This window comes from Spea bombifrons, chromosome 2, assembly GCF_027358695.1.
Source record: "Spea bombifrons isolate aSpeBom1 chromosome 2, aSpeBom1.2.pri, whole genome shotgun sequence".
NCBI lineage: Eukaryota > Metazoa > Chordata > Amphibia > Anura > Pelobatidae > Spea > Spea bombifrons.
The window spans coordinates 75,291,864-75,315,425 of NC_071088.1; the positions used below are offsets into that span (position 1 = coordinate 75,291,864).

A 23,562-nucleotide genomic window follows, 5' to 3' on the forward strand; every position below is an offset into this window, starting at 1 on the left:
TGTGTCACAATTTTCAGGTCCTTTACTTTTAGAACATTTATAGAAATTAGAGTGCTATTTGTCTAAGATAATACAGTATGCATTTGTTGGCAATTTGTGTGCCAGCTGACAGGACACTTTAGCATGCTGAGACTGCAGAATCTCTAACATTGTTTACATAATTATATTTACTGTTACGACTTTCAGACAGCCCCTAGTGCCGAAAGACTGGCATTAGTCGCTTTAATACCAGGCAGATTTTTTGCTTATGGATAGTTACACTCAGGGCCGGCCCAAGACATAATGCCGCCTGGGGCAAGGTTTAAAATGCCGCACCCCTCCCCATTATCTACCATTCCTCTGCCGCCCCCCCATTATCTACCCTTCCTCTCCCTTACTATTATCTACCCTTACTCTCCCCCCGCCCCTATTATCTACCCTACCCCCCCCTTTGTACTCTCTTCCGCTTAAAAAAAAAAAAAGGCCTTGGGGCCCCTTCAAAAGTGCCATCTGGAGCAATTGCCCCACTCTGCTCCATGGTAGGGCCATGGGGGAAGGAAGGGGCAAGGCACATAGGGAGAGATCAATTACAAAGACTTGTGCATTTCAGTGACACATGTGTGAAACATTTGTGGGGAGTGAGCACCTTTTCCCCATCCTGAGAAACCTACTGTCCAAGAGGTCCAGTCATTTGTTCTGATTTTCCCTGCATGTTGGTGAAAGTGGATGAATTCTCAGCAGGCCTGGACTGGCCACCTGGCACATCCGGCAAATGCCCGTTGGGTCACTGGCCAACATGGATCCATGTACATCTGATCTGTCACTCCATCATATGGCCAATGGCTTTTTGTGCCCAGCCACACACATGAGCATTAAAACTTGTCAAATGGCCAGTTGCATAGAGTCCACAGCTAGAGGATAAGGATATTGATGGGTATAATTGACTGTGACTGAAACAGGTCACAGCTAAAGGCGTTGAAAGCTCCATTAGCTTCAAATTAACTGCACGTGATTATTGCTGCTTGGGAGAGCCTTAGCCACCTGTCATATGCTCAAAAGCTTGCAAAACATGTACTGCTTGGCACCCAAGTCAGTTATGATTGCTGATGGCGAGCCTTTAAAGGGGAACCTGATTAGAAAACTGTGTTGGATTTTACCCTGATCAAACTTAGTTAATTCATTGTAATGGGCACATTTTTATACTTTTGCTTACTTCAAGTATTGTAGGTATACTTTTGTTTGTAATGTCACCCACTTATGTACTAATGTTGTAGGCCTTTTCTGCATACAGACTCATACTGTCTCCAGTCAGACAATAGTTATATCCCCTATTACAACAACAACAACAACAACAACAACAAGTATTTACATAGCGCTTTTCTCCCGGTGGGACTGAATGCACTTTACAGGTATATGCATACAAGAGAAAAAGAGAGAATTATCTGAAGAATTGGGAGAAAAGATGGGTTTAAAAGTCTCTAAATATGAGGCCTCTCTGATTGACAGTGGTAGAGAGTTCCAGAATGTGGGAGCAGCATGACAGAATGCGTTGGAGCCGGATTTTGTGCGCACTTTGGGTTTCGAGAGAAGAAACATATGTGTGGATCGAAGGGGCAAGCAGGGATGTAGGGTGTTAATACCTCTTTCAGGTAACAGGGTGGCTTTAAATGACAACACCCCTATCTTAAAGTGAATTCTCCATTTGAAAGGAAGCCAATGAAGAGACCATAGAATAGATGTAATATGGCATGAGCGGGGTTGATTTGTTAATAGTCTGGCTGCTGCGTTTTGAGCCAACTGCAGTTTGTGAAGTTCTTTTTCTGGGAGGCCTACATACAGTGCATTGTAATAATCCAGACGAGATGTCACACATGCATGGATTAGGGTGGCAGTATCCTCTGGTGGGATTAGGTGCTTTATCCTGGCTATATTCCTCAGGTGGAAGAAGGCAGATTTTGTTGCAGTAGAAATTTGACGTTTAAGTGACAAACCACTGTCAAGGAATACTCCGGACTCTGAACCGCTCTGAACTCTGAACAGAGCCGGCCTTAGGTGTTCTGGCGCCCTGTGCGGACTACTCGTCTGGCGCCCCCCCCATCCCAAAAAAAGAAAGGAATCAAAACTTGTAACAAAACCCCAATCACTATATACTACGCCAAACATTGATGTGGTGTAGGCCTACCACTTCATTGTCTGGCTTAGTAGTAGGGATGCACCGAAACGAATTCTGGACTGAAACCAAAAGTGCAGCATTTACCTGGCCGAAACCGAATATGACCCCCCCACACACACCATAACACATAACAAAACAATTAAATAACAATATTTATATATATATATATATATATATATATATGATTAACAGCAATCACATTCTTATCATGCCCGCAGATTCCAGGATGTACTCGTAGACTACTTGGCATGATAGGAGTATGATTGCCCTATGTACCCCGTCTCACTCCATTCTCCCTATCTACCCCCTCCTAACTATCTACCCTCTCCCTCTTTGAAGTTCACTTACCTTTCAGAAGTGAGGGTGCAAGGCCTCTGCCTCCCAGCTCTGCCACTGTATGGAACAGTATAGAGTGATGGTGTACTTTAGAGCATAATTATATAATGAAAAATACATTGGAAATGGTACAGAATAACACCCATCACTCTCACACCCTTACCAATCCACACACATACACCAATCCACACATATACACCAATCCACACACACATACACCAATCCACACACACATACACCAATCCACACACATACACCAATCCACACATATACACCAATCCACACACATACACCAATCCACACATATACACCAATCCACACATATACACCAATCCACTCCACACATATACACCAATCCACATATATACACCAATCCACACACACATACCAATCCACACATATACACCAATCCACACATATACCAATCCACACATATACACCAATCCACACATATACACCAATCCACACATATACACCAATCCACACATATACACCAATCCACACATATATACCAATCCACACATATACACCAATCCACACATATACACCAATCCACACACACATACACCAATCCACACACACATACACCAATCCACACACATACACCAATCCACACATATACACCAATCCACACACATACACCAATCCACACATATACACCAATCCACACATATACACCAATCCACTCCACACATATACACCAATCCACATATATACACCAATCCACACACACATACCAATCCACACATATACACCAATCCACACATATACCAATCCACACATATACACCAATCCACACATATACACCAATCCACACATATACACCAATCCACACATATATACCAATCCACACATATACACCAATCCACACGCATACCAATCCACACACGTATACACCAATCCACACATATACATCAATCCACACACGTATACACCAATCCACACACGTATACACCAATCCACACATATATACCAATCCACACGTATACACCAATCCACACATATACACCAAACCACACATATACACCAATCCACACATATACACCAATCCACACATATACACCAATCCACACCACACATATACACCAATCCACACATATACACCAAACCACACATATACACCAATCCACACATATACACCAATCCACACATATACACCAATCCACACGTATACACCAATCCACACATATACACCAAACCACACATATACACCAATCCACACATATACACCAATCCACACATATACACCAATCCACACATATACACCAATCCACACATATACACCAATCCACACATATACACCAATCCACACATATACACCAATCCACACATACACCAATCCACACATGTACACCAAACCACACATATATACTAATCCACACATATACCAAACCACACATATATACCAAACCACACATATACACCAATCCACTCTCACTGTCACTCTATGCTTTCCTACCTTTCCTCTTTCAGTTTCTTTGCCTCCTCTTCGCTCTTCTTCTTAGTTCTTCTGTCTTCTCTTCTTCCGGGTCAGAGGGCACGGAGACCGGTGGGCGCGGCTTCAGTGCTGTTCGCCGGGATCTGACAGCAAACCCCGGCGCACAGCAGCTGTTGCCGCGGGGATCACAAGGGAGCGGTATCGGAGGTCTGTTAAAGACCTCCGATACTGCTCCCTTGCGAGCCTGCTCCTCCAGCGGCGGACATTACTGTCCGTCTCTGGAGGGGTGCCGGGTGCCCCCATACTGGCGGCAGCGGACCCCGCGGCGGCAGTGTCGTCGGACCGCGCTGCGGCGGCGGCGGCGGACCCCGCGGCGGCGCCCCCTGGAGTGTGGCGCCCTGTGCGGTCGCACAGGTCGCACACCCCAAAGGCCGGCCCTGACTCTGAACCCCCCTGAACTCTGAACCCCCAAATTCTATGCCAGTTTGGTTAGTATTTCCTAGGATAGGCACACTTATCCTTTCTCCTCTGATCAACAGGACTTCTGTTTTATCAGGATTTACCTTTAACCAGCTAGCTTGCATCCATTCTAAGAGATCTGCTAAGCATCTGTTGAAAAGAGATGTTGGATCCTTAGTTCCTGGTGTAAAGGAAAAGTAGAGCTGCGTGTCATCTGCATAGCAGTGGTATCTTAATCCATGTTGTCTGATGATGTCCCGCAGTGGCAGCATGTACATGGCAAACAGAGTGGGAGGTAGAATGGATCCTTGTGGTACTCCACAAGCTACTGATATTAAAGCTACAGAGGGAACTACAAATATATGTTCTGTGTCTGAGGAGTATATATTACGGTCTAAGGGAGTAAACAGCAGACATGCCATAAAATGTGTCTGTTAACAGAGAAATAAACTAGCATTGGGATGTTTAGTCCTGTAAACAACCTGAAAAACAAACCAACATAGAGGTACAAGACTAGCTCAACATGCAGCACTTAACAGCTTTTCACAATGTGAGATTTGTGTTCACTTGTGATAATACAGTGGGAAAGACTATATCCTTCCATGAGGGCAGTCTAGGGAAACAACAACCCTATGCATACGATTAGACTGTCATCGCAAGACAGTTGGTTTCCCTGTACACATAACAAACATGGCTGAACGGCCCTTTCATTAATGAAGTATGTGTTTTAACTGAATATGTCTACCTTACAGGCTTGGATGTTTGTGTATATATATATATTTTTTTTAATCCGATGGTTTTTATAGTACAGTTCAGTAATAACCGCTTTGCTGCTTCTCTCAATACGGATTACAATCTTTAACCCCTTAATGACAAAGCCCGTACATGCACGGGCTCAAAATGCATTGTTTTCAATGGGTTTAGGGACCACCCATTGTCCTTAAGGGGTTAAAAAGGCTAAATAAAGAATTAAAATACCTGAGTGCATCTTCATCCATAACATAGAAAGACACGCAATGAAAGTTGGGTGGCAGGTGCACTTTGTATTCTTCTCCCCAAAATGGTGACAGTGTTTTCCATACAGTCGCAGTCCTAAAAAATGGTAAAATAGCTCAGTAATAGCAGCAGATATGCATTGCAGGATGGCAACATTTTACTATTATGACATCAACTAAATGATCTAAGAGTACCGTAATTTTATTGTGTACACTCATGTTCTTAGGCTTTATTTAGTTACCAGGATCAGGGCAATTTGTGAATATGTCTATATTAGCAGCTCAATGTTCTCTCCCCTATGTGCACCACTCATTAAACCCACTCGGTTACACCTTTTTCTTTACTGATCGCAGTTCAGTACATCCAGACCAGTTCATTAGCAATGAGGTTTAAATGTTCAAAAAAAATATTGTTTAATGTCTGTTTAGATGTGTTTTTAGCATTTTTCTTCCACAAGCTCTAACAGTAGTTCTTTTAATACAACAAATGTGGTAAAGATGATACATTTATTGGCTAACTGGCATATAATGGATTACAAGATTTTGAGACTATCTAGGTCTCTTCTTCACTCTGATTGCTGAGTGCTGACGTGATGCCTGACACAAATTCAGTCAGCACTGAATTTGAGGAGGGGAGGAAGGAGATTGGCAGGATGGATGAAAGAGTTTTGGACGATGTAGGTTGGAGATTGAGGGGATGGAGTACAGATAGACACCATACATTTGTTCAGATTACCTTTCTACACTCTCTATTGGAGCCTGTCTTCGTAGTATAGTTAACCTCACGTTTATATAAAATAGCTATTGTTCTGAGAACCAAACTGTAAAGCAGAGTAGGCTCATTGACAAACGACTCATATGATCTACAGCATATCATTATTAAAGTAAATATTATTGCAGTAATTGTGACACACTTTTACAGAACCTGGCCCTGGCCATTTATTGTGATTATAATACCTCAATACACAGTGTAGCATCAGCATCTACACCAGACATACATTCAACATATTTTTCCTCTTTCTAGGTTGTGAGATCTGGTATTGTAACATCTCTATATATAACTCTCTTGATATTCTCCAAACAGCAGTCATATAAACTTTCTCTGCATCATTAATCCCCAGAGCTGCAGTGAAAGTGTTTGGAGCAATATAATATTATGCTGAAAGCCAAATAGTTGGCCTTGGATGGCAGCCATTTATATCATCTAAAACATTCAGCAAATATAACAAGGAACAAGTCACACAAGAAACACAATTTTCTAAAGTGAAACTCGCAGCTAAAAGGAACGGCAAACATCGCACTACAAATTTAGATAAAAAAATCAATGTCATACCTGATAATAGTCTCATCATCTATCTTCACAATACAGTATGGATCACTACTGCCTGTACTGAAAAAAAGATAAAACACAATATTAAAAGATGCCAGTCAAATTCTTACCCATTTTACTATAGAAAACAGAAATGATTTTGCTATGCAAAAAGTCTAAGATGCTATGCATCTAAAAGTTGTAGATGACTTTTAAATTAACAATGTTATACCACTGAATTACTTTGGTAGGCATCGGGTCATAAAATTACCAAATTACTGGCTGCCAGTTCAACAACTTTCTGGGGTAGGCACCAACATTACACATGGTGGACATTTACTGGGGTATGTGGTGGACAATTCAACAATGTTCTGTTAGACAGATTCTGGTTTCCTTGTACAGACACTTCGCCTATCCCTGCTGACTTTTTTCTATATACTATACATCCTAAATTATTAAAGAGAGTCACTTTTGTTTCAGGGGATGTGATCAGAGGCATGGCTTTACAATACGTTCAATGTGTTACAATACGTTCACATTATGGGCTGATTATATATAAATTATTGTGACATTTAGAGATGTGGAGGGCTGCGATACACAATATACTCAGCAAACATTCAAGCAAACTCCTAGAAAGAGGAACAGACGCATATGAGTGCTAAATAGGTGTGTGAGGTATGCTACACACATTTATCTTCATCACAACATTAATGGCAAACGTTGTGAAATAAAGCCCACAATACTAAACAGAAACTATACTACAAAGACTAACACTGTAGTGTAAATTTGTAAAGCTTGTTTTAATTCCCTAGTGCTTAACGAAAGAATAGTTTCACCCAGTGATGCCTTTTCGAAAACTATGATTTCTGTCTAAAGAGTTACAGGCTCATGTTTGTTGATTGGCTTAAGTTCGTTGTTTGTTTTGCAAGTAGAGCCACAAAAGGTCAAGTCACACTATCAACTCATAGGGCAAATAGTGTTCACAATGTGTCTCCAGTGCTACACTGGAAAACAGCACGTTAAGGGTTTAGGGAAATTAGGCTCTGTTGTTTCAATGGATTTTTGGCCAATTTAAGCTATTCTTATTTCTAGGCCAGTCTAGCCACAGCAATAAGAGAAACATAAAATACCGTATTTGCTCGATTATAAGACGAAGTTTTTCAGAGCAGATGCTCTGAAAAATAACCATCGTCTTATATTCGAGGTCGTCTTCTAATCAGACTTCAAAAAGAGATCTGATTACAAGACTAAGATCTAGCTCCCCCGCAGGTATAAGGCATATCTGGGGGCAGAGTGGCATAAAGGGGCTAAAGGGAAATCTGGGGGGCAGGTTGGCAAATAAAAGGAAATAAAAACAAAAAAACTTTTTTCTCAATCATAGTTTTTATTATAAAAGAAAAAATAGTTTACATGTGAATTAATATTTACTAGTAAAACTTTTTTCTTCTAGGGTAGTCTTATATTCAGGCTTTTTTTTTTTTTCCTAAATTAATATTCAAATTTTGGGGGGGCGTCCTATAATCAGGGTCGTCTTATTATCGAATATTATCGCAAATACGGTATATAGAAACAATTTCTAGATAATAACATTTACATATAACAAAATGTGACAATATTCTTGACATCAGAGTTACTACTCCACCTAATGTTCGCTAATTGAAAATCTGACCTGTATTACTAAATGAACAGGCTACTACTACTAAATAAATCAGTGCAGGTTAATGTGACATCACAGTAGTTTGGGTCTAAACAACTGTTGGCCCTCAAAACAATGTCAGATTACTCTACCTACAATTTTGGCTGAGTACAATAATTTTGTTACTTGCACAAATACTTTTTATAACTTCCACCCAGGGCCGGCCCTACCATGGAGCAGACTGGGGCAATTGCCCCAGGCGGCACTTTTTAAAACAGCTGTACAACCGCCTCCGTTTAATTATTTGAAAGCGGTCGGCTTGCCTGCATGCCGATCAGTTTGGCTCTTCGTCCCGCCCCATTGAAGATGCGCCGTGACGCTCAAGGGGGCGGGCTCACGCAGAATAGTTGCTCGTCACCGCGTGACAAGGAGAAGATCTCGAGGGAGAAGAGCAGGTCAGTGGAAGAAAGCCAGCAGAAAAAGTAAGTATTTTTTTAAAAATAAATAATTAAGGTGATAAACGGAGGGATGGAGTCATGGAGAGACATATTCATGCCCCTAGAGGGTGGCTGGGGACATAAGTACACAACAGGGTGATTAGGACAATCTATACACAAAGGGGAGGGGGGTAATATACATGGGTATGGGGGGCATTACAATTAACCAGTACAAAAGGGGGGGGTCAAAACACCAGGGTGGGGGGCTGGCTGGGGGCATCAAATAAATCAATAGACAGGGGTGTGTTGGGGCAAAATGCACAAAGGGGCCTGGCTGGGGGCACAGATACACACAAGGGGCAAACACACAACAAGCAGCAATGTGGAAAGCATTTTTTATGCTCTTAGTAGCTTATCCCGTCCTGTCCTGGTGTGTGTGTTTGGGGGTCGGTGTGGCAGAGCCTGTCCTGGTGTGTGTCTGGGTGTCAGTATGGCAGAGTCTGTCCTGGTGTGTGTGTTTGGGTGTCAGTGTGGCAGAGCCTGTCCTAATGTGTGTGTTTGGGTGTCAGTGTGGCAGAGCCTGTCCTGGTGTGTTTGTCTGGGTGTCAGTGTGGCAGAGCCTGTCCTGGTGTGTGTGTGTTTGGCTGTTGGTGAGGCAGAGCCTCTCCTGGTGTGTGTGTTTGGGTGTCGGTGAGGCAAAGCCTGTCCTGGTGTGTGTGTTTGGGTGTCAGTGAGGTAGAGCCTGTCCTGGTGTGTGTGTTTGGGTGTCGGTGGCAGAGCCTGTCCTTGTGTGTTTGTCTGGGTGTCAGTGTGGCAGAGCCTGTCCTGGTGTGTGTGTTTGGGTGTCAGTGTGGCAGAGCATGTCCTGGTTTATGTGTTTGGGTGTCGGTGTGGCAGAGCCTGTCCTGGTGTGTGTTTGGGTGTCGGTGTGGCAGAGCCTGTCCTGGTGTGTGTGTTTGGGTGTCAGTAGGGCAGAGCATGTCCTGGTTTGTGTGTTTGGGTGTCGGTCTGGCAGAGCCTGTCCTGGTGTGTATTTGGTTATCTGTTTCCTGGCACTTTACTTACTGTAGGGATAAATAGAACTTTGCAATTTTTATTTATCCAGAGATAAAACGCCTTCCTGAATTTCTAGTCATTTCAAAGGACAAAACTCCAGAAATCAGTGTGAGGAAAAGTGAAGGTATCGTGTTATTTACGCTATTTCAATCTGAATATATTATGAAAAAGGAAACTTAAATTGGTTCTTCGGAGTTTGTGAAACACAACACCCAATTTCATTATAGAGGGGGCTGTACACCACACATACAGGGGGGGAGACTATAGAGGGGACTATACACCACACATAAGGGGGGGGCAGCATTTCACACTTCGCCCCAGGCAGCACAATGTCTTGGACCGGCCCTGCTTCCACCCCCTGTAAACTTCCTGTAACAGTACCAAACGTAATGGCACCTTTAGCAAAAAATAGGAAGGTAAAAGCGCTAAGAACAATAAAAACAGCAATCAAATAAATAGTCCTATAAATAGCAGCAGCCCACTCGCCAAGGTTTCCTCTTCTTGGCTTGGTAAATAACTTGGAGGTCACAGGAGATAGTGGTTGCGCATTGGTGCCTGCCAGAGAATGCAAAAAATGCATACCTTATGCTGAGGGAGAGACTATGATGCTTAAATTTTAATACCAAAAGGACTAATGATACACTCTAATAAAGCACTCAGCACAGCCAGGAATAAGAGCATGTGTTAGCCCCACGAATATTACTATAGCCTACAGTGAGGAACTCTTTAGTGCTGACAGGGAAAAATACAGGTTATCTTTAATATTTGATGTAGCAAAGGCTACAGTGATTTTTAAATATACCTAAAACATTTGCATATGTGCAATTTATTGGATTCATAATGTCGCCCTGTCCTCCATCAAAATTATTTTACATGGCAAGTGGTTTCCATAAAATGCGTCACTCCCATTTTGAAATAACATTATAGTTATTACGTCTTTTTCAGTGCTTTGCATATATAACAGTAAGAAAAATAATGGTCCGTGAAGCTCTCGCTGAAAACACTCCCCATGTTAGAAAATAAGCCAAGGTTACTATTACTCATGTCTGTCACACAGGGTCAGTGTTAGTAATTTAGTGGCCCACTGTGAAAATTGCTGCATTCAGACTCCAGAACCGGTTTCTGCCATGACCAGAACAGAGTCTTACCTGATACTGGCATTCACATATATGGATCTGCTTTTCTACATGTCTACAAGTGGTGGTAAAGCTACACTGAGAACGTATGTATCTAATTTGAAACTCGGACAGGAAACCTGAGGGATACATTTATGTACAGGAAGTCACCTCCTTATTTAGAGGATATATGAATGCTAATATAAAGTTGCTGTAATAATGATTTTACCGTGGCTTCCTGGTAGCCATCCTTAGCTTCTACAGAGACGATAAGAGCTGTACTCCACTGACATACATCCCTCCCGGGTATCCCGCAATTTTGGCACTCTATCCTGCTGTCCCACCAAGCTCTACTTCTGTCCCACCAAACTCTACCACTGTCCCACTTTTTGAGTTCAGTGCACATGCACATTAGCGCAGCCAGTTTGAGTGACACTCTACTTCCCAAGATAACCCCCCCCCCCGGCATCCCGATTCGGCTGGCGTGGAAGTATGGCGGTATTGACATACAAAACATGATGTACAATGTACAAAGGCAGCTACACCATGACACAAATACTCCCTAGTATATCACACAACACAGTAATAAACATGTTATGCATGCCCTTTCTAGTGTATTCATTTACAATCCCATTTGTTCTTAATAGATTTTTCTTTCTGGTGTCACATAAGGGCACAGTTCTTATTATGTGGTGCTCACCAGTCATCTAGAATTCAAGAAGACTTTGAAAATGAATAGTCCAAATATTATTGTTTCATAAGCCACTTCTCACTTTTTGTGTGTGAAACTGCGGGCTACACATTCACTGGGACAGTAAAGCCTGAAGAATCTCAGATGGTGATTCTCAACAGTTCAACCCCAACTTTAGTGAACACAGCAGGTAACAGAGCAAACATGTGTGTTAATCAGAGTTTCTACCCATGGGTCCAGAAGACCAGTAAAATAGCAGCATCCAAGATCTGGAAAACAACACAACCAATGGGCACCAAAATGGCCAAAACTTAAGACACTAGCTGAAAGGGAGATCTTATATAAAGGCTGCCCTGTTCTTCATTGAGCAAAGGCATAATTGTGACAATTATCTCTTGAGATTATGTTGGCAACACTGCAAGCTCTTCTCTAGCATCTATCGCAGCTACTTGTGATAATTTAGAAACAAAGCTTGAAATGGATTTTCTTGGCTTGCACCAAGTTTAATTTTGCTTTCGTTTTTACAGCCAATGTTATCAGCAACACCAGATGGTCCATGCGGATTATCATTTTCTAAATTATTGTCAATGAAGCATATGCTATACAATTCCATCCAGGCAGTGATGCTGAAAATGTTAAAAGAGGTAAAAGGAAACATCCCAATGAAGCATTCCAAAAAATGAATGATAAATATATTGTTAATAGAGGTGCCCCAAATAAACCATAACAACAATGCCATTCAATATATTAACCATTATAACATATGTAGTGTGTCCCGCAATCCTAATACAGAAATATGTCAGCAAAATAGCACCAAAGGGGAAAGTCACTCTACTTTTTTAACAGACTGAAAACATGAAGCAGGTTAAGTGCTGTTGGAATTTACTGATTAGTGAGATTACTATTTTGCATAATAATAATAAAAATAAAAATAGAAAAAAGAGCCAAACAAAAAAATAGGGTACTACGTAAGGGACCCATAAAAAAGCAGATATTGCCGAACATAAATTGGTTGACCTTTCCGTAGTATTACCTATTTTTTTTTGTTTTTGCATAAACATGGTTTAATCAGAAGGCCCGATTTCTCCTAAATTAAAACCAATGTATAATTTGTGCGGGCAGAATCATAGTTGAACGAAAAATTGGCAAAAAGTTATTTTAGGGTATGAAAACCCTAGGTCATAATACTGACCAACACGTTATGATTTATGAAACCCATAAATCAAGTTTGAGCTAAAGATCTAGAAACACACCTACCATTTAAAAACAACAGAAATTATAGATTTTATAAACCATTCAAAAATTAAGGAGCTTGAATTTTGTGGCATTTAAGGGCTTAAAATAAAGAACAATGTTGAAAATGCTAAGATATGAGGGGATATACCAGTACTTGGATGGCCCTCTGATAATTTATAGTAGCAGCTTTTGTCCTTGGAAAATGTGCAAGGTGATACATAACTCATGAAGCAGTATATGACTCTTCTGATTCCTTTGACATGTTCTTTGCTGTTGTTTAAATATTTTATATGATAGATATTACAGCAGACTTGGGAAAGTGAATCCAAGGAGAAGAGAGGTGAATTTATTAAATAAAAGAACGGAGAGGAAGACATCATAGCTGATGAATGCTTTTATAATTGTATAACTTTACCTTAAAAAAAAGGGAATCCAGGATAAGATTTCTGAAACTAACTAGCTTTTCTATGGAGCCAGATGTAACATTCTAGAAATGCTATGTTAGTGGCATTAACATAATGCCTTACAAAGATTGCAGGAGATCTGATGTAAATCCTTTGCCATCATTGATTACCTTGTTGTTCCATAAAGGGCATGGTGCATAAGCTTTAACAATGGTGTGAATGCTAAGTAAATGATGAATCTGGCAGGACTTCACGACTCAGGTTGTTTGAATCAAATTTCACACACACCAAGGAAATAATGGATTTTTCAGGCAAATAATGGGAACAAAGACGGAGAAGCAAAATGGCAGGAAACATCCCAGGACCTATTATAGACATGTCAGGTATAGGTGCTTCTCTATTCATTGGAGTCCACATTGTATTGTCCCTCTTTTAATATGCCTCCCCACTTCAAAAGCAACATATCCAGCTGTACCACTTTTGTCCCCAAACAGTTGTATGAATTAATGAAAATGATTGTTGAATATTGTATGAATATGAAGGAAGCATGCTATGGTAAGGTATTAAGATGATGGGGAAATAAAGGATGGGTAGAAGTTATGTTAGAGAGCTTGAAGATGGAGGGGGTGATTGTGGTACAATATGGGGGTGGTAATGGTAGGGGATGGAAATTATGGTGGGGAGATATATGATGATGGGGGTATGAAAATAGTGGTCGTGGATAATGATTGTGTTTGGGTACTGAAATGAATTAGGATGTTGGGAGTATGATGATAGTCAAGGGAAGCTCTATACTAACACATACATACAGCCACTCTAACGCCATAAATATGCATACACATACATATAATAACATTTTACACATACGTTCAGACACACACTCTTACAATAGTGACATGCAATTACACATACAAACACATTAGCAGCCACTCTGTGTATACCCTCTCCTCCTTTCCTCCAATCAAGGGAGAGAGTGTGCCCCGAAGCTCATTGATTGCTGAGTAAGGTATTTAGAAGAAGACAAATGTCTTCTTTGCATAATTGTATTGCACATGTTCTGCTATTTTATACACAACATTGAAACTTTAATGTCTGTAGAAAACTGTGATAAAACATACCCATCAATTATTCTGAGCTCTTCGGAAAGAGGGGCATCAGGTCACAAAAGAAGGACAGAAGGATTTGAGTCCCAAAGATAAACACTAGTAAGATATTCAATGTTTATAATAGCCATGGAGAATAGAAAGCAAGCTAAAATGCTAGCTTGCCAGCTTTTGCCAAAGATCATAGCTTCCCCAAAGCAAAATAGTCTATATTCATTAAACCAAATACACCCAAAATATAGATGTAGATAGTTTCAATATTTGAATTTAGTAATTCTTTAAAGATGACAGTTGCTAGAATTTATTAACCTTTAAATAATTGTGTTGGTTTTGGAAATGGCATTTATAGTGAATTTTTACTTCTCACATCATTAGCATGCAGGATGATGGAATTGACTTTATTCACTCCTTCCCCATCCAATATCTTTAAAACTGGATTTTGCTTGCTCGTCACTCGAGTATATTAGACACCTGCTGTGCTCTAGATATGCACAGCCATTTTCTGCAGAGGATGGAGGGAACCATTTCACAAATGACGACTTGTCGATTCCAAAAATGAAACCAACAGTTACGTGATTCCTTTCCTTATGGGTTTTTTTAAACCAGTAACTAAACTGGTGCTGATATACCGTATTTTACAGTTTATTATACTAATAATCTCTCGGAGAATACCTTTACCATGATACTGCAGTGGTTTGCAGATTGATGTCCAAATCATGTTTACACCTTGATTTGCCAAATGACAGCAGGTACCTCTTATCCAAAAGGCTTAGTAGGCAGGGCCCAGGCACGAAATGATCAAGGCCTGAGCGTATCTCCAAGCCTCTTAAATTGCCAAAATAATAACTTGTTTATTTTAAGGGGCATTGCTAAAGGTGTAGCAAGTGTAGGTCATTATATATATATATATATATATATATATATATATATATATATATATATATATATATATATATATACATATATATGTATATATATATATATATATATATATATATATATATATAGTGATTTAAGTAAGCCATTTTTACTGTGACAAGGTTTGATCAGTGGCGGATCAAGTTCAGGTGAGACACTAGTGATGAGAAGTGAGGCAACACTTCTAAAACAACTCCCTTCAAAACCAACTTGCTCTCATTTGAACAACCTGAAGTGAAAGTTAGTGCCAGATTTATTGTTAACTGTGCTTGTGCTTGTGCTTGTGCTTGTGCTTGTGCTTGTCCTGACTGACAACTGGCTTAGCATCCATCCATCATTCTAGGGTGAAAGCTACTTTTGTGTTAGTCTCCTAAGCAGGAGTATGATTTTTGTTTCTTTCTTTTTGTTTATGAATCCTGTTGTCCAGTCACTGCAAAAGGGACAGTATGCTGAGGCTACAATAAATAAAAGTGTTCCAGCTCATTGGGTCTCCAAATACTTCACTGAATTACAGCTTTAGATGTATCCTGACCAGTGCCATTCCAAAAATAAGCACACATGCATACATATTGAACCAAGTTCCTACTAGCACAGTGACTACTAGCAGGTGGCTCGGGGATCCTGGTGTTTCTGATTTTGGGATTCTAGGATTCTGAGGCTTGATGGTGTTGGTAGCATTTTATTACAAAATTAGCTGCTATGGGGCTGATCCTGTCACTTAGCAAAAAAGTGAGATCCTTCTTCTGTCATCAGTCATTATACCCTGTAATTGGAGTTGTTCAGTGACTCCAAATACCCCACTTGTGCCCCCAAATTGCCCAGCATAACAAGCAATCTGGTGTGCAGTGTAAGCATGTATAAAAACCAAACATCAGCAGGTACTAACAGGCTCACTAGGGCAAATACCCCTTTTGTCCCTTTTGGACAAAAACTACATTTTCTGTTTGAGGGGACATATGAAGCGATTCTTTTCATCATGTTCCATCCTATCTCCAGTGAAACCAGGAAAATAATAAGAGAAATGGCATTTTGTTATTGTTTTAGACTTAGTTTTAGATTGGAAATCTTTCAGATGTTTTTGCAGAAACTATTTTCCTTTGCTTTCTTGTGCTGCTTTCTTGGATTATCAGGTTTATCTGTCTGGAGAGTTGCATGAAGTAAGTACAATACTTAATACCTGGAGTTAGCTGGTCCTATCAGAAAGTGAACATGCATCTACTTTTTTTTTAGTTTCTTCTGTTTGTGTGGGTACCTTAAATACTGGAAAGGGGAACTAACAGACATTTGGCAAATGGTATGAGAAGTATGACCCTGAAGGAGTTGATGGATTTTTTTTCATTCTTTTCCAGAAATGCATATCGTTACCTTTTTTAGATTTATTTTTACTATGAATAGATGCCTGCACTTGACAGGCTACAAAATATCATAACTGGCTCGTTGACCTGAGTCTCTGTCAAACGACAACCATAAAGCACATTTTATTATATTTCCACTGTCTCCAGGATCCTGATCTCCAGTTACAGTACATTACATTATGCGACTCAAGATCGTAATGTGTCTTTCATACAAGCATGTTGGCAACAACTGGGCACAGGTCACTCACTGTAATACAGAAATCGCCTTATGTGAGCAAAAAAAAAAAGTGAAATCGTCCTCTTTGCTTCATGCTGGGCTTCGATGTAACGTTCCTGTACTTCTGTGACTAAAGTTTTTCAATACAACATATGAGCCTACTGTACTACAAAGAAGTTTATTTTCTACAGCTGGAAAAAATTATGTTACTAGACATGTAGTTGAATTGTAAACTATGTATTTTTCACCATATTTAATGCCAATTCGCATTTCGATGGATCGGAGTGCCAAGCCTCTTATTTCTATTGTTCTTTTGTATTGTAAAGGAATAGTTTCCTTTGGGTATTTATGCAGCACTGTTTACTTGAGCTCTTTCACTATCCTTTGTTATATATATATAAATTAAATATATCTATCAGTTTAAAATGCATTAGCTATAAAGGTAAATAGGGCTAGCAGGATGTGTTCAGCAGCTAAAACCTCATAACTGAGGCTAATAAACTAAAACAAATATTTACATTTACAGATTTCGGATTAATTGCCACGGTAAAGTAATGGTCAAGTGAAAAACACTGCCACAGCTTCTCATGTTTTAGTTTAAATTAAGGTAACAAAACTGTGTCCTTAGCACCATATTGGTGTTTGAGCTATTCCTGGGAACTCTATAAATTTCGCCCAGTAGCTCCATAAATTAGAACCGGGCGTCAGTGTATTTAAGCTACAAACAAAGGAGCAGCATTTATCTTCAGAGTAGGAATAAAGAAGTGCTCTAAAAGACTTCGATTCAAATATGAGATATCACTTTATCATTGTACCATTCATATCATCCACCCTGCCCTAAAGCCCAGAGGGAACTTCTGGAACTACAAGTAGAACTTGTTATCTACAATCTTTTGTGTATCTGTATCCATACAAAATTTATAAAGGCCTTAAAGTGATGTATGAGTTTGGTGGATCTGCAAACCAACTAATGTATGTTTAAAATGTAATAATGTTACAAAATATTTGTGCTTTTTACATTGTGTGTGTATATGTAATCAATATACACTGCCGGCACTTCCTTCCAGCGGAAATGCCGGGCAGAATCGGAGGTTGTCGGTGCACATCGAGTAGACGTGACTGGCTGCTCCCCTAGCCATCCAGTACCAACAAACTGTAAAAAATAAATATGTATGGCTTGATGGGCTGAATTGAACTATCTGGGGTCAAATAGGACATGGGTGCAGACTAACCACATGTCAAGATTAGAAAAAAAAATATTCAACTCCCAAATGTGGCCTTTTGACATACCTATACATTGGTGGTATGAAACTAAAAAAAATACTACCACAGTAGTATTAGTGCGTGAAAAGGGTTAAACAATTTAATATTGGCATTTGAAATATCCTGGGTTGTCTAGTTTTTAAAAATATATGGTTTGATGGGGGGGGTAAATGGAATTGGCTGGCTTTAAAGATGTCCCAAGTACATTGGGGCAGGATGGGAAAATGGTTTGGAAAAACAATATGCTACTTGTACTTATTGCCCTATAATGTGATGATTAGATGATATGATCCAAATAATGGTAAAGGGTTTAATGAAAGTAAAATCATTTTTTAATTACATTTTTAGACCTTGACATGAAGGTTTAAAATGTGTAGTTAGTATGGTGGGGGTTAGGTAGAGTTAGGTAGGGATTAAAACCATAAATTAAAAAAATGTTAAAATCAGGGCAAGTTAATGGATATATGTTTGTCATTTGTTCCTCATTTATACTAGCTATGTATAAAACTGTGAAAAAATGTTTTCTTTTATTTATTAAGAAATGTCTTGCACATATGAATATGGTTTAACATCACTATATATAATTATTTTGGCAAAAACACAAAAATTGCTCTGGTTCTGTATTGTAACACAGCACTGGTCCATAAGAGGTTAAACAAAGTATATCTGATCTTCAGACCAGCTAATGTATGTTCAAAATTACAAGGAAATATATTTGTTAATATAATCACAAAGTCAAACATTTAAGTGTAATGGAGAGACCAGCAGTACCAGATCATTTGGAATCTAGCTACACGTTGGCAGCCCATATATGCCTCTCACTTCTGTTTAGATTACAACACAGTTAAGATTCCCAAAAGTTCCCAGGTTTGCAACTGTGAATATTTTTAGACTAGGAAGGAGCAAACGCACATGAAGCTAGTCATCTGTCATGAGACATTTTCCATGCCCAGCATATTCAGAAAGGCCCTCTGAATCACAAAACCATCATAGACAGATTAAGGTTTACCAAAAGCAACATGTAAATGAGAAAAATATAGTATATATCACAGGACCTAGTAAAACCACAAATTCTGCAGAAGCTCCTACATGCACATGCATCCTCCATCTGTTTGGAATAGAAGAGTTATGTTCGGACAATGACATCTACCGGCTAGGGTGACCACATGTCCCGGATTGCCTGGGGTAGTCCTGGGCAGCCTCAGTCCGGGACAATGCATTACTTAAAGAGGCAAAGGGTGCTTGAGTCTTGGGGACCAAGATGGCGCAGGCATGGTGTTTATGGGACAAAGATGGCATAGGACGGACTGTTTGGAAACAAAGTTGACTCATGCTGGGCTGTTTGGGGACAAGTCTTATGTGTGTTATCTGGGTTCTGGTCAGGTTCTATGTGGGCAGTGTGGACCCCAGGGCTGGCTTTGGGGTGTACAACCTGTTATCTATGCCTGTAAAGTGCTGTTTCCGTGTGTTTTTTGATCTATACCATCAGTGCTGAGTTTACACGTGATTTCCAGTTGATCTATACCTGCAATGCTGGGCTTGTGTGTTCTGTTGATCTATACCTGCAATGCTATGTTTCCATAAATTATTATTGTATACCTGCAAATACAGGATTTCTTTGTCTGATTCTATGCCTTCAGTGCTGAGTTCGCATGTGAATTTCAATTGATCTATACATGCAAAGCAAATGTGCTATGAGATGTTTTCATACATTATTTATGTATGTAGTTATGTAGGTTTGCATGTCTTATTCAGTTGATCTATACATGCAAGTGCTGTTTTATGTGTTGTTTATTTGATCTATACCTATTTTGTGGTGCAGGAGCAGAGGGAGTGATTGCATGCTAGGGATAGGGAGCGTGGAGCGGGGCCCAAGGAAATGCTTGCGTAGGGTCCAATTTTTTCAATTGGCAGCAGGGGCTAATATTTATATATATTGGCAGCAGGGCATAATATTTATATATATATATATATATATATATATATATATATATATATATATATATATATATATTGGCAGCAGGGGCTAATATTTATATATATATATATATATATATATATATATATATATATATATTGGAAGCAGGGGCTAATATATATATATATATATATTGGCAGCAGGGGCTAATATTAAAGAAGCTGCCGGTTCAGTTGTTATTTTGAAGTCATATTTCAATCACAGTCTTTACTTCAAAGAGATAAGTACATATTATGTAGTTAAAAATGCATGTCTAACACAGCTTTTCCCTAAGGTAAATAATTTTATTTTTTGGCAGAGTGTATATTAAAGTACTTACAAAGCACCTTAATATGCATTTTTCCAGGAGGCTGCCTAGGGTGTCACTTTAAAAGTCTAATCTAGACCATAGGAAACAAATAAGCCATCTAGTTATAAGAAGTAGATTAGTCAGATAATGATGCATGTTAGTGAAAGACACAACTGTAGATCAAAAGAAACTGATCAACAAGAGACTGTACTTTTTAACCTTAGCAAATAAATAGAGGCAAGAAAAACCTAAAAATGCAAACACACAGGTAAATAGTAGACACATTTTAGCAAATATTTAATTTGCATTTTTTGATTGTATTGCCTTCTAATTAGAGTATGTAGTAGTTTCTAAAGAAAACAGCAAAACTGCTATTGTAAAGAAATAAAGTGAAGTAGATCAGTTTTAAAATGAATTATGCATCATTACTTTATAATTCCTTATGTATATGGGAGACCGTCCATCATAGGGTTTCAATCGTTATTCTTCCCTATTTTGTTGAGACCCCACCTTGGTGGTAGCTGGTTAAGGATGGGACAACTGAAACTAACATGTCCAGGAAATGTATTGATATGCTGTCTTTCTGCTTTGTGCCATATATCTGCAATGAGGTAAGATTCCCATATTCCAAATCAAACATCTCTAAATATGTCCAAAAAATTACACTGATTGACAAAAAAACTCACAAGAAAGGGCCAGTTTTAGTAAGTTTATTTAGATACGCTAAATTATGTGTCAATGACATTTCATCTTTAATACATGCCAAAAAACATTGTATCAAGGACATACTGTAAAATAAAAGAGATGCACATTGGCCAAAAACTATTTGGACTTATTTTTCTTTTGGTTTTGGTCAATTTTGTTTTTTTGACGGCAAATTTCTTTAAGGACGCTTAAACACTGCACAATAACGCCCTCCCATATTCCTTTAGCCCACCTTTCCTCATCCCTGTCCTGCAATACTTATACTAGTGTGGCTGGGCCATCCTTAACAATGGCACTTCTACCTTTTACCTATTGTGTCATACACTCTTAACACTTGATTGCAAGCTTGTTTAAGCAGGGCCCTCCTCACTTGTTGTTTCTGTAAGTCAAGTTGGTATGCCAAATACTACTTATGTCCTGTCTACCCATTGTACAGCACTACAGAATATGATGGAGCTATATAAAACAATATATAATAAGATTGACCCAATATGCATACCTGGGAACTCTCCGGGTGAGCACTGCACCTCTGGTTCTTCAGGTCAAGACCCGAATCCTTTGGGTCGCGGGAGCCGGGTCTTGACATGCCCTGCTCCACACCCATTTTTCCTTTAAGTGAGGGTGTTTCCCGCTGCTGTCAGTGGGACCGCCCACCGACATCAGCAGGACTGCCCACCGACATCAGCAGGACCTCCTACCGACGTCAGTGGGCAGTCCTGGCCGCGTCCCAAAAGGGAATGCTCCGGGTAGCCGGAGCCCAGGAGTTCCCAGGTATGCCAATATGTCAAGAATTTTTGCAGGTGTTTTCAGATGACCATGTGACAATGTGGACTTGTCTTACCACAAGTTAAAATGGCTATACTTTGTGGTTTCTCTTGTATTTAGAGACTACAATACGCTGAGACATTTATATTGTTTTACAGGTCCCTGGAGGCATACAAGGCACATTTGATAATTGGCCTCTGTGCTGGCCACATCCCAGTGATACTTTTCCTAATTAACTTTCTTTTATGAGACCTAGTGAAATATCTCAATATCAAGATTTAGTGCAAAAATGCCACCATTACATTTATCCTTATGCCTTACATGTGAACAACAAATAGTGAGAAAGGACTAAAGAGTAAAGCTTAAAGTTGCAAACACTAATTCACAAGTGGCCCTATATACAAACAAATCTCTATACCCCCACTTCGATATGTTAAAAACCCCCTCTAATGCCCTCTTATAGATGGTACCTTAAGCCTGGCTAAGATCTGCAGCCCTATGGCCAGCCATTCCATTGACTGTGTTACCAATGAAGGAGCTCAGACACCAACAATTTCCTTTTTAATTTCTACCTTGTCATACTTTGTAACATAATGAAACAAGTTAAAATTAATATTATGAAGACAATATTTATGCATTTAAAATATGGTATGACAACTTAGAACCAAGGTCTTTTTTTCCTGCTGTAGAGACTCAAACCATAATTAGTCCCTGGTCTCATCTTAGATAGGCATATGCCTAACCCAAGCATTTTAAATTCCCTGTATGCCATCCTTTCAATGTTTACTGAGAGGGTTGGCATATTAATGCCAACTAACTCCAGCAGGCTCCAAATGTCTCAACTGCATACATGCATACTAGTGTCTGTGCGCATGAAGGGTATAGGTAGATTCCAATTTCATTTTAAATAACACACTTGAGGCTATGCATTTTAATTCCAACTCTGGGAAGTCTTTTAATCTTGTTAATAAGATGCAGACTGTTCAACCAGTCTGGCAAGGACTCGCCTCTCCAACCGACTCATGGGATCTCCTCAAGGAACATGCCTTACACTAAGCTATAACAAAATGACTTACATTTTGATGGATGATATGCTAATACTACGCAAGGGCTGAGGTTCCCCATAGAGATGGTTCAGCAAATTAAATATATACCACAAAAACATATAAGCAATGACATGATAAACTGATGTAAACAAGTACAGTTTTGGCGTGTTCGTGTGTGTTTGTGAATTGTTATCTCCGCGGCTTTTAGCATAGCTAAATTCATGCATTTAAACTAGCTGTACGTTGGTGTCTTTCAGTTTAATTTTGTTATGGGATATTTGGTTTAAAAGTGACTTTTTTTTACACCAGCAAAATAATAATAGTCTTTTGGAGGACTAACTGAATGGGGTGTAAGCATTAAACACATGCAGCTAAGAAGAAGTTAAAGAACAAGTACATAATGTTTTGAACATATCTGTTGTTGTACTTTAAGCATATCAGGTTTCCTAGTCTTCTCTTGTCCTCCAGCCTTCTGCACTGGGCACCAAACAGTCTGTCTTACCAATGCTCTGTCCACTTTGAGCTAAATCCTACATTTTCCACAGCCATATAATGGCATGTGACGCAGGATTCAAATCTACCAATGTTCTTTCATCTCCCATTTTAGATTTCTAATACGTACCTCCCAACAGCTTTTGCCAGGAATGAATATCACAGGC

At 39.5% G+C, this 23,562-nt stretch overlaps 1 protein-coding gene across 2 annotated transcripts in view; it reads right to left on the reverse strand.

Annotated features, from left to right (window-relative positions):
• Positions 1–23,562, reverse strand: part of LOC128472872 (ras GTPase-activating protein 4-like) — a 54,762-nt gene that overhangs the window by 26,437 nt on the left and 4,763 nt on the right. For both annotated transcript variants that reach the window (XM_053454841.1, XM_053454842.1), the window contains exons 2-3: positions 6,714–6,770; positions 5,364–5,477 (exon numbers count right to left, since the gene is read on the reverse strand). In XM_053454841.1, the coding sequence (XP_053310816.1) occupies positions 5,364–5,477; positions 6,714–6,770 (171 nt within the window). The remainder of the gene's footprint in view (positions 1–5,363; positions 5,478–6,713; positions 6,771–23,562) is intronic.